This window comes from Chelonoidis abingdonii, chromosome 5, assembly GCF_003597395.2.
Source record: "Chelonoidis abingdonii isolate Lonesome George chromosome 5, CheloAbing_2.0, whole genome shotgun sequence".
NCBI classification, from domain to species: domain Eukaryota; kingdom Metazoa; phylum Chordata; order Testudines; family Testudinidae; genus Chelonoidis; species Chelonoidis abingdonii.
Genome location: NC_133773.1, coordinates 126709368 through 126725534, shown reverse-complemented (window position 1 = coordinate 126725534; position 16167 = coordinate 126709368). Strand labels below are relative to the sequence as shown.

Below are 16167 nucleotides of genomic sequence, written 5' to 3'. Positions count from 1 at the left end.
TCATTGAAGATTTCCTGGTTAAGCCAGGGTGGTCTCTTGCCATATTTCCTATCTTTCCTATGCAGTGGGATAGTTTGCTCTTGTGCCTTAATAATGTCTCTTTGAAAAACTGCCAGATGTCTTCAGTTGTTTTCCCCCTTAGATTTGCTTGCCAGGGGATCTTACCTACCAACTCCCAGAGTTTGCTAAAGTCTGCCTTCTTGAAATCTATTGTCTTAGTTTTGCTGTTCTCCCTCCTTCCATTCCTTAGAATCATGAACTCACCATTTCATGATCACTTTCACTCAAGCTACCTTCCACTTTCAAATTCTCAACCAATTCCTCCCTGTTTGTCAAAATCAAATCTAGAACAGTCTCTCCCCTAGTAGCTTTCTCCACCTTCTGAAATAAAAAATTGTCTTCAATACATTCCAAGAACTTCTTGGGTAATCTGTGCTTTGCTGTGTTTTTTTCTCAACAGATGTCTGAGTAGTTGAAGTCCCCCACCACCACTAAGTCCTGTGCTTTGGACGATTTTCTTAATTGTTTAAAAAAAGCCTCATCCACCCTTGCTTCCTGGTTAGGTGATCTGTAGTAGATCCCTACCATGACATCACCCTTGTTTTTTATCCCTTTTATCCTTAACTAGAGACTTTCAACAAGTCGGTCTCCTATTTCCATCTCAACCTCAGTCCAAGTGTATACATTTGTAATATATAAGGCAACACCTCTTCCCCTTTTCCCCTGCCTGTCCTTCCTGAGCAAGCTGTACCAATATTCCAATCAGGCATATTATCCCACCAAGTCTTTGTGATGCCAAATACATCATAGTTATGTTTATTTACTACCATTTTGAGTTCTTCCTGCTTATTCCCCATACTTCTTGCATTAGCATACAGACATCTAAGATACAGATTTGATTCCCCACTCCACCAGTTCTGTCTTGCCTCTCCCTTATTCCTGCTACAATAGCCCATGCTCCCCCAAATTCCAACCCTTCTCCCAGGTCTCCATGTTTTTTACTTACCTATGGGCTTTGGTTACCTGCCCGCTTCGAACCTAGTTTAAAGCTCTCCTCACAAGGTTAGCCAGTCTGTATCCAAATATGCTCTTCCCCTTCCTCGATAGGTGGACCCCACCTCTGCTTAGCAGTCCTTCTTCCTGGAACAGCATCCTATGGTCAAGAAAGCCTAAGCCCTTCTGGCGACACCATGCTTGCAGCCATGCATTCATATCCAGGATGCATATGTCTAAGCCAGTTCCACATAGCTGGGGCACCCTCTGTGCAGGGGCATTTTCAGGTGGCAGTTTTTAACCCTGTCTGGGCACAATAAAATTGCTTTATGATAACTGTGAACCAAGCTTCTGGCCTGGGTATTTTAACCTTTAACAGTTTAACAAGCTCCTTGTTTAGGTAGAACAAGTACAAGTAAACTGTAAATGGGATTTCAAAAGCAAAGCTGGACATCTGCTTATAATGTGCTTATTAGCATACAACAGCAGCCCTAAAAGCAGAACAGCCTTTATAGATATGTCTAAATGGCAGCTGGAGTGGCCTTACATCTCGGGTGGACAGACATACACTACCTCTGCTTGAGCTAACATACTAAAAATAGCACTGTGGACATCGTGGAATGGGTGGTGTCAAAAGCTAGCTGCCAGAGTACCAACTCACCCAACCCCCAGAGTCTGAGCTTGGGTGGCTAGTCCATGCCACTGCCTGTGCCCCAACACCCACACTGATAACTGTGGTACACTAGCTTGAGCAGAGCTAGCACATCTGTCTACCCAGGGTGAGCGGCTCACTCCCGCATGCAGGGTAGACATACCCAAACTATACTCCAGCAAATTGGGTTGCACTTGCCATACACTCTCATTTTGAGCTCCTGAAAAGATTCATCTGTGTCTACACTTTCCCATTCCAGGTAGATGTCACCTCATTTTATTAGAAAACTATGTGTGATGGGTCCAATAACAGAGACCCCCTTGGGACTGTCACGTGATGTGCTGAAATTACCTCTGAGCCCGTTTTCCCTGCCAGCTTGGAACTCCAGAACCCTGTCTTGTTGAGCCAGACTTGCTAGCCTGCTGCAACACAGACTAAGGTCTGAACCATGCCCCCAAAGCTGCAGGCTTTAACTGAAAACCACTCAGCAGATTACCTATGTCCAGCACACAGACACCCAGTTCCCAATGGGATTCAAACCCCAAATAAATCCATTTTACTCTGTATAAAGCTCATGAATTGTCCACCCTCTATAACACTGATAGAGAGATATGCACAGCTGTTTGCTCCCCGAGGTATTAATCACCTACTCTGGGTTGATTAATAAACACAAGTGATTTTATTATGTATAAAAAGTAGGATTTTAAGTGGTTTCAAGTAATATCAGACAGAACTAAGTAAGTTACCAAGCAAAATAAAACAAAACACACAAATCTAAGCTAATACATTAAGAAACTGAATACAGGTAAATCTCACCCTCAGAGATGTTCCAATAAGCTTCTTTCACAGACTAGACTCCTTCCTAGTCTGGCCCAGTCCTTTCCCCTGGTACAGTCCTTGTTAGTTTCAGCTCAGGTGGTAACTAGGGGATTTCTCATGACTGGCAGCCCCCTTTGTTCTGTTCCATTCCCTTTTATAGCTTTGGCACAAGGTGGGAATCTTTTGTCTCTCTGGATCCCTACCCCTTCTAAATGGAAAAGCACCAGATTTAAGATGGATTTCAGCATCATGTGACATGGTCACATGTCCTTTGAGACCTAATTCTTCATTCTTCCAAGGCTAGTCCGCATGTACCCAGGAAGGTATGCAAGTAAACAGAGCCATTTACAACAAACTGTCTTAGTCAATGGGAGCCATCAAACTTCCAAACCACTATTAATAACCCACACTTTGCATAATTACAATCGGACTTGAGAGTTATACTTCATATTTCTAGCTTCAGATACAAGAATGATACATACATGCAAATAGGATGAACACACTCAGTAGATTATAAGCTTTGTAATGATACATTGCAAGAGACCTTTTGCGTAAAGAATATTCCAGTTATATCATATTTACACTCGTAATCATATTTCCATAAAACATATGGAGTGTAATGTCAGACTATGGCCTGGGAGAACCATGACCATTTGGGCTCTCTCCCTCTGGGTCCCAGAAGGTCTGTACCTCCTGTGACAAACTCCAACACTTTAAACCTCCTTTTGTGATTTTTTTTCCCAAGCCTTCCAGAAATACTCTACCTTAGCATAAGGTGTGACATAAAACATTTCCAGGGACTGGCTTTTTTTGTGCATGATGGGATAGTGGGGAGGAATTGAATATGGGGCTTGTAATAGGCAACTATTTTCAACCTTAACTGTGAATTAGCTACTAGAACTCCATAACGTTAGATTTCTGCTGCTTCTCCTGTGTCTGTGTTTACAAAAACATTGATTTGCATATGACAGGTTTGTTGCTCAATTCCACTGACTGTTTGATCATTTAGTGTTTACCTAAAAACTAATTAGCATGTTTTCAGCACCTTTTGGGAAAGAATACCTCATTACCATGAAAATAGAAATAACCCCTGTTTTCATGTAAGTTAAATGTTAGAGCATAAGTTTTAGAATCATAGAATAATATCAGACATTTAACCCATAGTAACAGGGATGTATCAGCCCTTTAAGTCTGGCAGAAGAAGCATTATTCTCTTCTGTATAGGTTTTTATACCATGCTTATCACCAGGGCCGGCTCTACAGTTTTCGCCACTCCAAGCAGCGCACTGAATTTCCGCCACGGGCCAGCGGGGGGGCAGTCCCTGTGCCCTTAGGGCAGCAGGGACTTTCCGCGGCGGCGCCAATTTGGCGGCAGCTTCTATGTTTAGCTGTCCGGGGCAGCTTCAGCTAAACATAGAAGCTCCCGCCGAATTGCTGCAGAAATGGAAACGTGCCTGCCGCCCTAAGGGCACACAGACTACTCACCCCCACCTGCGGTGGCAATTCGGCGCACTGCTTGGGGGCAAAACAACAGGGACTGCGGCCCCTTGCAGATTGCTGCCCCAAGCACTAGCTTGGAATGCTGGTGCCTGGAGCCGGCCCTGCTTATCACCGTTGTGTCCGAGCACTTTCCAATGGTGCATTAAGCAACGTAACTATACATCTGCCATGTGTTGTTTGTTTTCTCATCCTTTCTCCAGAGGGAGAGGCATGTGCAGTGGAGTGTCTTGTTTTCATAGAGTTTCTCATTTTATTATTATGGGTTTTTTAATAAATATATCGGTTGCTTGGTGTTTATGTTAAAGAAGGCAAGATCTAAGAAATGTGCCTTGTACTTGGAATGGAAAGTGGTGAGGACTGTGATGGTTCTTAATTCTTGGAGTAGTTCATTCCACAGTCTTGGACCACCCCTGGAGAAAGTTCTGCATGCCAAACATGTGAACTTTACTTTTATTGTAGCGAGTTCCATTGTGCCAGAGAGGCAGAGTCATTGACCACGGTCTTTGTCCTGGAGCTTTACGTAGTCTTTTAGATACCCTGAGCCATGGAGCACTGTGAAGATAAGGACCAAGATCTTGAACTTGACATTCTGTGGGAAGCCAGTGTAAAGAGTGGAAGACACGTGTGATATGCTCATGGTAACTTGTATTGCTGAGGAAATGCACTGCAGTGTTCTGAACTAGTGGATGTTTCATAAGTGCTGAAGGTTTTATGCCCAGTTATATCACGTTGCTGTAGTCCAGCTGAGAGGTGACAAAGGTATGAATAAGTCAGTCCAGATCTTCATCTGCCAGGATGGGACAGAGTCTTCTATCCAACTGGAGATGGCAGAAAGATTGTCTTATTTTACTCACAGCTGTTGCTATTGAAGAGCTCAGCATCAGCAAGGAATCCAAGAGACTACAGATTGAAGTGACCAATTATGGATGTGAATCTTCAACCAAAGAAGGATGCACTGTGGCAGCAAGCTCTTAAAAATACTTTCTTCTGCACATCAGTGTTACCTCTGTTTTGCTCAGGTTCAGTTTCAGCGAGCTTCTCTTCATTCATAAGTTGATCTCATCCAAGCACTGGGCCATCTTGGTGGTAGAGGTGTGGTCATTACTTCATTCCTTACCCCAAGCCCAGGTGTAGTTTTTAGAGTAAGAAATATGGCACTTCAGGGAGAGTCTCAGAAAGGCAGCTACACATGTGGGAAGCAAATCTAAATGGCTGCCCTTATTTACGGCCAAGATTGAACTTCAAAGCATCGGTTGGATTAAGCTCCTTTTCACTCAGTTCTTGAGGACTGCTGAGCCTGTAGTCTCAAACCCTGGGAATGTCTGCTATAAAAGGCACTGGCTGTACAAAGCGCTTCCTACCCTTCAAATAACAAGAGACTTGAAGAGAATAAGATGGCCAAAAACAGCCTCTCTAAGGGATGGGGAGTGTCTGAATCTCGAAGGGATTTGATATAGACCTTCTGTGGTGACGCAGTGATCTCAGAGCCTGGGGGAAAAGCACCTCTGAGAAGGAGACCTTATGTTTGTTTATCAATGACCCTAGTCCCTTGAAAGAGTTTGGGTTACACTAAAAAGATTGAAGAATAAGAACCGGGAGGGGGGGATAGGGAGGATATATTTATATTGTATTAAACATTTCCAAAGGTGTGGCCCTTTTACATACTCCAAGTAACAGCTACATTTGCTATTAGCCAAGCAGAGCACCAACACACACCCTGCCTTAGACAGGTAAATAGCTATTTTGTTCAAATTGTCAGGAAAATCATTTGAGAAATACTGTACCACATAAATCCTTTTACAAAACTCAGTGCTCAACAGTTAAGTGTACCTGTGATCATCACAAACAAGTTCCATTAGCCCTATCCAGGGCCTCCCGGGGGGGGGACGGGACAAGTGGGTCAGTTTGCCCTGGGCCCCACAAGGGCCCCGCGAGCCCTGGCCGAGAAACCCTTCCCTGGCTAAAGGCACCTTTTTAATTTTTTCTCACCCAGCGGCGGTCCGGGTCTTCGGCGGCACTTCGGCAGCGGGCCCTTCGCTCGCTCCGGGTCTTCAGTGGCACTTCAGTGGTGGGTCCTTCAGTGCTGCTGAAGATGCGGACCAAATGAAGGACCCACCACCACCGCCACTGAAGACTCAGAAGGCCACCTGGTGAGTACAAGTGCTTCAGCGGGTGGTGCCTTTTTTTTATGTCCGCTCCCCTGCTTTGCCCCAGGCCCCCTGAATCCTCTGGGCAGCCCTGGCCCTATCAACTGAGAGAAAGGGTCAGATCAAACCTGGTATAAGCAGTTGTGATGCCATTAGCTTCAGTAGTGTTCCAACCTCTTACTTTAAGTTTGAATTTTACCTGGAAGGTATAACTGTCCAGAATGTGATCTTAATACTGTGATCTGAAGCTAGTCACTGAGCCAAATTCAAAGATGATGTAAATAGAAGTGCAAGTTACATATCAGTAAGTGAATATATGAATGTAAGTTGGCGTAGCCTACCCAACAAGGGGTGTTAGTAAGTTGAGGTTATAGGAAGGACTTGTCTATATAAACATTTAGTTTTGAAATGAGTAGAAACGTTTAGTTCCCGGCAGCAGTTCATATGGACAGTTAGGCCTTGTCTATACTATTGGGGTAAGTTGACCTGTTACGCTACTCCAGTTATTTGAATAATGTGACTGAAATTGACATAGCTTAGGTTGACTTACCATGGTGTCTACACCATGTTGTGTCTACGGGAGATGACTTCCCGTATGCTTCTCAGGGTGCTGGAGCACCAGAGTTGACCAGAAGCGCTCTGGTATCGATTTAGCAGATCTTCACGAGAGCCACTAAATCAACACCGCTGCATTGATCGCAGCAATACCGAGCTACCAGTAAGTGTAGACATGGCTTCAGTGTGCAGCAAGCTAGGGCAAGATAGATTTACATTTCTGCTCACTGTGAACTACGTGTTCATATAGACAAGCCCTAAGTGAGCATAAACTGATAACAGCATATACTCCAAGCAGGTAGCAGAGTAGGGGTAGCAGCAGGGGAAAAACAGCAGGAGAGTGTTAAATAAAGTAGGTACCCCAACATTTCTTCCACTCTCTTGCTTGTTACTTTATTTCTACATTGTCTTTTCTACACCATTGAGGTACATCTAGGGTGACCAGATATCCCGATTATATAAAGACAGATAATCTCGATATTTGGGACTTTGTCTTCTATAGGTGCCTTTCACCCCACCTTCTGTCTTGATTTTTTACACTTGCTATCTGGTCACCCTAGCTCAAAGGTCCCCAAACTGTAGGGCGCACCCCCCCAGGGGGGCACAGAGGAATGCTCACAGATGGGCACAGGGGCCTTGGCTAGCCCCCATGGGGGACAGGGAGGGAGCACCTTCCAGCTCTGCTCCTGGCCCTGGCTCCAGTTGCTGGCCCTGTGCTGAGGGCTCTGCTCCCAGCCCCATGCCAGGGCTCGACTCCCAGTCTTGGCCCCTGGACGAGGCTCTGCTCCCAGCCCTGCCCCAAGCTATTGCCCCAGCCTTGGCCCCCTTACCACTGTCCCCTCCTCTAAGAGCCGCAGCCATGCTCCCAACCTCAGCTCCAGCGGGCCAGGATGAAAAGGGGTAAGTGGGGTGAGGTAAAAAGTTTGGGGACCATTGCCGTAGGTGCATCTACATTACAGTGAGATTGTGAATGGGAGCTTGGGTAGATGTATCCATACTAGCCATACTCTAGCTAGTGCACTAAAAATAGAAGTGAGTACTCTGTAGCTCAGGCTTCAGTACTGCCTGTGAGTATGTACCAGTACTGAAGATTGTACTACAGTGTCCTCACTTCTATTTTAGCAAGATAGCTACAGTACAGTGAGCGTGGGTACATCTACACAAGCTGCCATTCACACACCCCAGCTGCAATATAGACATATTATATTATAGTCCTTGCATCCACTGAGAAGGGACTTCAGATTATACTGAATCGTTCCATACTGGTTAATGATCTTATGTGGACAACAGGAATCAAGCTGAGAACACCACATTCATTTCCTCGTATAATGTAAACCTGATTTGAATCTAACTGGTCACCAGATGTAAAAGGCTGGTGCATTAACTCGTGATTTGCAAAGTAATATATTTTGATTCTAAATAATCTGGATTGGATTTATTTTGTAGATCTTTTCCATCTATTTTTCCCCCTTTTTTCTTTATTTTTGACCTTGCAGGCAGGAAGAGAAGAAAATAAAGTTCCAGTTAACTGAAGGATCTGTGAAAGATGAACGTGTTTTAGATCTGCAGAAAAAGATTACAGAGAAAACTATGGAGCGTAAAAAGCAAGCTGAAATCTTAAAGATTACACCCCAGAAAGATGGAGCAGGGCCAGGGAGATCTTGGAAGTCATATGAAGTAAGTAAATAAGTATTACAATAAATAGTCATGATGGGATTATTTTTTTTTAAGTTTCAGTTAGCACAATGGAAGTGTGACAGATATGGCAATTTCTTGCAATATTCTTGGGAGATCTTATTGAATTAAGTATTTTTGGGGTCCATTATATTAAATGAATGGTTTATTTCATATTGTGGGCCAGAACTGTATGTACCTCTCAAGGGGAGAGATGTTACGGATGTGAGACTTGGTGTTACAAAACAATGGGCCAGCCAAGAATGGACTTTAGGAACAAATAGTGTTAAGTGGTTTTCCTGGGGAATACCTAGGGGGAGGTGAATGCAAATTCCTCATCTTCAGTTATGCACAAACCCAGACTTTTGAAGCTGCACCCTGAGGAGGGGGCATTGTCTGCTGATCACCTGTTACATGAAGCCCAAATCAAAAGTCCATGCAATATAAAGGAAAGACTGAACTATTTATGGTTATTCTGATTTTGACACTGAGACAGTTATGAACTTGTAACCACGGGGAAAAAACAGTTGTGGATTTTGAAGGACTGACACCTACCAGACCCCGAGGTTGGAGTTGGGGTAACCTCTGGTACACTTTTTAGCTTGCACATAGGTTCTTTTATTGTTGTTAATATGTTCTCTCTGTAATGCTTTCACCTTAAAAATAAATGTGCTTGCTTTTAAAGAGCTGTGTGCTAACTATAACTGCAGTCCATTACCCTGTTCAGAGCTTCTGGAGAGAAACCAAAGCATTGATGCTGGCCTATTTAGGCAGTCTGGCTTGTGGGGTATATCACTTAGTGCAGACAGGGAACTGTGCAGCCTGGAAAAATCTTGGTTCGGAGGGATAGAGAGGTGAGTGTCTACCCGACAGAGGTGATGGCTGGGGAGCCAGGAACCTAGAGGGGTACCCTTGAGGGACCACAAAGGGGAAATACAGGTGCAGTTGCCGTGAACCTGTGATAGGAAGCTTAGAGTTAAATGGGCCAATCTATTGAAATAATAACTATAGCCTATTTTGTTAGGAGACTTGGCAGAGCTGAATTCACAGCCTAGGGGAAAGCTGTATTTTTCAGAAATAAGTAGTACAATAATGTAAACCAGGGGTCCTCAAACTTCATTGCACTGTGACCCCCTTCTGACAATGAAAGTTACTACACAACCCTGGGCAGTGGGGTTTGGGCTTTGGTTTCGGTCCCGGGCAATGGGGCTTGGGCTTTGGCTTTGGCTCCAGCCAGTCCCGGTGACCCCCATTAAAATGGGGTCACAACCCTTTGGAGTCCCGACCCACGGTTTGAGAACCACCAATATAAGCCTTGCACAGGATTGCTCACTGCAGCTTCAGAATCTCCAGTAAAACATTTAAGCATGTGCTTAACTTTAAGCACATACTTAAGTCCATCCCTATTCAGCAAAGAAAAGTATTTGGGGCTTTATTCAGGAGAGTATTTAAGTGGGCCCTAAATAGGGGTGCTTTCCCGAATAGAGGCCTTGCAGAAGGGCAGATGCAATAATTACAGGCCTCGAAGGAAAACTGCAGTGTAATAAAGCTATTCAAATCACTGCAAAGAGTAAGACACATTTTGAAATAAATAAAAAAGAATTATAAAGTTATAGATAGGATCCTTGACAGTATAAAGGTAGAATACGACTGTAAATGCAGCTATCATTTGAAGCGTAATAGTTCCATAACTGTTGTGAAGTTCTACTCTTTTGTTTAACTTTACACTTTAAATATCACAAAATGTTAGTCCTCTTCCTCTTCCTTCCACTCAGGTCCTAAGGCACATAGCAGTAAAAATCACTTTTTAATGCAATATACTGTATAAATAAAATACAGGTCAGCAGAAGATATTAGGTTTGCTCTAGTCCCCATCATTGGTGCTTGGGTCTACACAGTCCTGGCCAAGTTTTATTTCAGAGAACAAGGCAAACTCATGTCAGTTATATCCAACACCCATTTAGTCCAATTGTGTTGTATGGGTTTACCTTAGAGCAGAAAGTGGCCCAGTATCTCCATCGCCCTCTTTCTGTGCAATAACTCCAACATAGTCCAGCCTGCATGCCGCTTGTACTGCCCACCTTTTTGATGCCTTATGTCTCTGTTCCTAAATACACTGAAAGTAGAAGATCCCCTCTTGGTGTTGAAGTGCCAAGACCAAATTTTGGCCTCACTTACACCTATGTAAGCCCTTTGAACTCAGTGGGTTTGACTTTGTGCAGGTGTGAATGAGTGCAGAATTTGCTCCACACATGCATTTTTAACACTGTTAAATTAATAACAAAATAGAATTTATATTACAGTTTAGAAAACTGAAGACAAATGTGTTGTAAAAGAGAAAAGTTGTTCTAGCATTATTGGAGGCAATTCGATGATAACGTTGCTTTGTCTGTCAGTGCGAGTCTTTTCTGGAATACTGTCTTTGTGAACCTAACTGTTGAATCAGAACACCTGTAAAGTTGGATATAGGAGATAGATGTATGCATATGAGTGTTGAAATAGGATTACCAGGATAAACTTCTGAGAGGGAGATAGCATAAGAAAGAGACAATAGAGCATAACAATCCAAATGTAGTTAGGTTTTGTCTTGGCCTAAGATTTTGTACAATCTAGTCAGCATTTCTCAAATGTGGCCACCGTGGGTTTTTTTTATGGCCACAGCCTCCTGGGCAGTGATTAGAGGGAGGGCAGCAAAGCATTCACCCCTTCCTTGGGGCCACCAGTAAGGGTTGGGCCCTGCCCTCCTCCAGAGCCACAAAACCAGAGTAGCAGGCAGCCAGTGTGAGTTCCCTGCTTTCCAAGGGAAGGGGCAGTGGGGCTAGGGTGATCAGACAGCAAATGTGAAAAACTGGGACAGGGGGTGGTGGGTAATAGGAGCTTATATAAGAGAAAGATCCAAAAATCAGGACTCTACCTATAAAATCGGGACATCTAATCACCCTAAGTGGAGCTCAGGCTTCAGCCCTGGGGCGTTGGGTGGCAGGCTCCGGCAACAGGGTTTCGGGTTCCAGCCGCAGGGCTTCGGGCTCCATCCCCCCAGCTGCGGGGCTTTTGGTTCCAGCCCTGTGCTCACCCCTCCCCGCATCGCTCATGGCCCCCACTGCCCTTCAGCAGCCCTTCACTGCTCCTTGCCCCTGCTGCCTCCCTACCCACCTCTCCATTCAGAGCTTAATTTGTTCCCCAGCTTGCCCGGCCTGAGAAAGTCTGCTGTGAAAAGTGATATTACCAAACCTACAGATACCAGTTTTCACAGGAGCAGACTTACTAGCTAGCAAGTCTGAAAAAACAAACAAAAAACCCCAAACCAGCAACCAAAAAAAACAAAAGAAACAAGAACAACAACAACAAAAGAAGAACATGCAAAGCAGCTTATTTTGTTTCAATTCTGTTTAGGTCTGGTAAAGAATAGAAACAACTGCACATTATTTTTGAGTCTGAAAAAAACCTACATAAATAAATTACAATGATTTGGACATGGATATGTGCATATTTATTTGTCTTTCCTAAAGTTAATTAAGTATTTTAGGAAAAATTGTCAGAGCAGCCACCATCAAGAGCTGGTGGCTGCACTCTAAGGCCACCAAAATATTTCTTGTGAGAACCTCTTCTAGATTAAACAAATTGTGCACCCAACCTCAGTTTGTTTCTATTCATCATGGCTGTTATAAAGTTGCTGTGCTTGCCCCAGTGATGGTATCAAATGGAATATTTGTCTGCCAGCCTGTCATAAGTAGATAGGTAAGGTAAAGGTTAATTTTCTTTTGCCTGTAAAGGGGAACCAAACACCTGACCAGAGGACCAATCAGAAAACTGGATTGTTTAAAAGTCAGGGGCGGGAATTTGTATACTCGGGGTCTTTGTTGTTTCCTCGGCTGTGAGTAAACAAGCTTTTCTTCTAACTCCCTCTTATTTCAAAGTTTCTCCTAAAAGTCTGTGAGTACAAAAGGAAACAAAGTACATAGGCTGTTATATGCTTTGTGTTGTATTTATGTTATGCTGATTTGCTGGACTGGTTAATCGGCTATCTTTTAAGTCAGACTGTTTATTTCATATTTTCTTATAAGCAGAGCCTGTATGAGTTTCTTAATCATAAGATTATGCTCTTTGTATTTCTTTCTTTTTATATAAAGTTCTTTTGAAAACTTGGTGGGAGTTTTCTTTCTTCCTAGCGAGGCAAAGGGATAGAATTTGCTTGACCAGGTAGCTGTCCCCTCAACGGGGAAGACAGGAGAGAGGAGGAAACAGCCAGGCTGGGTTTTTCCTACTCGCTCCCCCAGGGCGGAACAGGACGCGGAACGAGAAACGAATTTTCTACTCTTCTGTTCTCTTTAGTGTCTGTTTGTGAGGTTATTTCTCTCAGTAGATCTACGACGACCAGTGAGGAGCGGAATCCTCCCTCTCGTGTGTCTATCATGTGATTAGCTGTGCAATGGCCTAGCACTCGGGGGAACGTAATAGCTTCTTCAGGGTTTTTCATTCAGGAGTGCGTCTAGTCTTCGCACCGGCTAACCCAACGCGCGCAAGCGGGCGCGAAGCTGGAGAGAGCGAGAGAGGAGACAGGGTCTGGGTCTTCGGGGTCCTCCCAGGAAAGGTTGTCCGCTGTGATCGGGGGGGTACTAGGCACCCCAATAGTCCTAGTGGTGCCATCGAGAAAATATCCAAGCTGGTAGTGAGCTTGGGGGAGTTTCAGGTAAGCACCCAGATTTTGGACGCTAAAGTCCAGGTTTGGGAAAGGAGGCTTTATTACACAGCCATCCAGATGGTTGTGTGAAAATTTATTCCATAATCTGATTAGTCACTCATGTTTGTGCTATGATCATGTCTTTCGTTTCTGCAGAACTCTCTGCAAGAGCCCCACTGGAAAGAGTTGGAGGAGAGTCGGGAACAACAGTTCAAGATGCTTCAGAATGGCTTAATGTCCAGAGAAACAGCTCAGAAAATGACTGCCTATCAGGCTGCAAGAATTGGAGCCACTTCTTGTATATTGAGATAATACGTAAAATGAAATGACTCGGGAAAAAATCCAGACCTGGTGGAGATGGGAACACTTCCTACTGTGACTGCTAATGCCAGGGTTGAATTTAGCCCTCTTTCTCATATGTGTAGGCTGCAGAGTCAAATTATGGTTGGTATATCTGAAGCAGAATTTGGTAACTTGTATTTTAAATGTGTTTTGTGACATTTTTCCATTTAGAATTAAAACATGTAATAGATTAAATATTTACTTTGAAATTTGTTTGTGGTAACAAACTAACAGGTAAGAATATTGTAGAGAGGACTTTCAGTGTATACCCTGCCATTGTTATATGCTCTGCCAGTTGTTTGCTATGTTCATTTTCTGAAATAAAAAGTAAAAATATGTGAAACAAACAGAATTTTTACTTCTGCATTTAGCTCTTCACAGGATGTGATCAACCAGAGTTTAGAACAGGGATCAATGATCTTACAATAAGTACAGAATATGATTACCTGCCCATACCAGCAGGTCAACCAGTTTCAACACTGGTTGTGGAGGAGCTAGGGAGGAAACCAGGTTTGCATCCCAGGGTCCAATACAGGAAATTTCCAAGTGCAGTCAGGCTCTCTGCCTCCCTTGTAAAACTGAGATGATTATAATGACTTAGGCCCCAATTCAGTATGGTATTTAAGCATGGGCCTGACTTTAAGCACGTATTAGTCCCACTCAAGTGAAGTTGCTCAAGAAGCAAATTCCCTTCATCTCAAAGTGATTATAAGAGAAAGTAACATTCCTTATTCTCTTTAGAGAGCAGTTTTCAGAAGCAATCAAAACTCTGTTAGTCACCTAAAATTAATTAGACATCTATGATCATTTCTATGCTGTTTCCATAAATGAACCTCCAAGTCATAAGGCTATGTAGGCATAATGCCAGAGGGAATGTAAATCTCAATTAAAATCTGTGCAGCAGTGAGAATATGTAATGTATTTCTATCTTACATTTGTGCTAGTTACAAGATATTTAATTATTACCATTGCAAATATTGAAATTGAATCAGATTGTATCTGACATTAAATACAGGGAGCTTCTTTTAATGCTCATACAGCATTACAGTTCCTTCCTTTTACCAAAGGAAATCTAATGGATTAAGGAATTCTTTTGTTGCCATCTAGCTGTGAAAATCTTTTCCACTATCTGCAATACTTATGAAATGTGCTGTGTTTTTCATTAATAAAAAATGTTGCCATCTCTGGATATACTGCAGATGATTTGAAGAGTTCTATTGAGCCAATGGGGTTTAAAGGGTATGAGGAAGTGAGTGTAGCATTGAGGCAGAAGTTCAGCAGGAACAATTCAGGGAGAGAAAGAGTTGGATAGTGTGATCAGTCAGAGAGAGAACTGTGAAAATGAGGCCTGTAAAAGGTTGAGCAATAGCCTATGCTGACGAGCTCTTTGGAGCAGGGACTATATTTTCTTTTGTGTTTGTCCAGCACTCAGTCTTGACTTGGACCTCTCTGTGCTACCATAATACAAATAGTAATGCTTACAGTCAGGACCCTGGATGCTATGGAGTTGAATAGCACCCCTTAAACATGCAGCTGTACCTAGCATTTTGAGAGTGAAAAAAAGTTAAAGACAGAGAGCTGATCAGGAACACTATATGGATGTTGCCACAGGGCATCACACTGTGGCTCACTTCCTCTGAGATGCTGTTCCTGATAGTCAAAGCTCAAGAGTCAGGTTCAAGCTATCTCAGTGACCATCTCTCCTTTTGTGCCCCACCCCCCAAGCAGCAAAAAGCAAGGATGACAATGTGGTAGGTGTCCTCCAGATGAAATTCAAAGAAGGCTGGAGGAAGAGTGTTCTCACTGGAGAACCCTAGGCTGTGAAATTCCCTACCAGAAGTAGTGATCATCCTGATTCTTGCTAACTTAGGACACAATGCACATAACTTTACTTGGATGACCCAATAAGTCAAGGGAGGAACAGAGAATTTAGGGGACGAATCAATGTGATTCTCACTTTTTTATATAGACTCATGATTTTACAGTGATGCATGAATTATAGCAGAGCACATTGGATAAAACCAAGGTTAACTACCTTGATTGTGACAATCTCAGATAACTGTCACATTTACATCATATGTTTAGGTCCACACACTACATTGGCACATTGCAACATATTGTGACAACGCATGTATCCTCATCACATTGAACTGAAGCTAGAGCTGGGTAGACAATTCATAATGAGTAATTTGTTCTACAAATTTTGCATCTTTTTTCTGTTCAGATTGTGATTTTCCAAAATGTATTAATTGTTCAAAATTATTCACTATGTGATTTCTGTGATTAATTCTTGATATATAGGATGTTCACAACTAAGTCATTACAAGTATTTAATATTCAAAATTTGAGCTGTTTTGATTGGACAGACAGAGAAATGGTATTTTCCTGGATGTCAAATAACTCCTTAAACTAGACTGCCTCCTCTCAACCCCAAAATCCAGCACCAAGGAGTTGGCAATGCTACATCCACTCCCTCCATTCAAAAATCATGATCCAGGCCCCCAAAAAACATGAGATTGGTTTAAAAGTCATGAGATTAATAAAAAATAAAAATTTTACATTTTGGTTTCTTTATATTTACCTTCTGGTTTCCAAGCTGTGAAGGGGTGCACTTGCTTTACATTTTCAAGCTTTTCTCTGTAAACATGAAGGCTAGCCCAGGAATTTACTTTTTTCAAATGAAAACTGCGAGCCTCATGCAACCTCTTGCCACAAGCAGCTGGGGCTTTACAAAATACAGCAAATAATAATAAAAGTTGGCTGTAGTGTCTCACTAACATTTCTGTGCCTTAGAGAACTCTGCC

At 43.0% G+C, this 16167-nt stretch overlaps 1 protein-coding gene across 1 annotated transcript in view; it reads left to right on the top strand.

Annotated features, from left to right (window-relative positions):
- CFAP99 (cilia and flagella associated protein 99) overlaps nt 1-14490 on the top strand; it is a 77494-nt gene extending 63004 nt beyond the window's left edge. The window contains exons 15-16 of the mRNA XM_032781079.2: nt 8163-8343; nt 13178-14490. Of these exons, the coding sequence (XP_032636970.1) occupies nt 8163-8343; nt 13178-13333 (337 nt within the window). The 3' untranslated portion in view covers nt 13334-14490. The remainder of the gene's footprint in view (nt 1-8162; nt 8344-13177) is intronic.
- The last annotated feature ends 1677 nt before the right edge of the window (nt 14491-16167 follow it).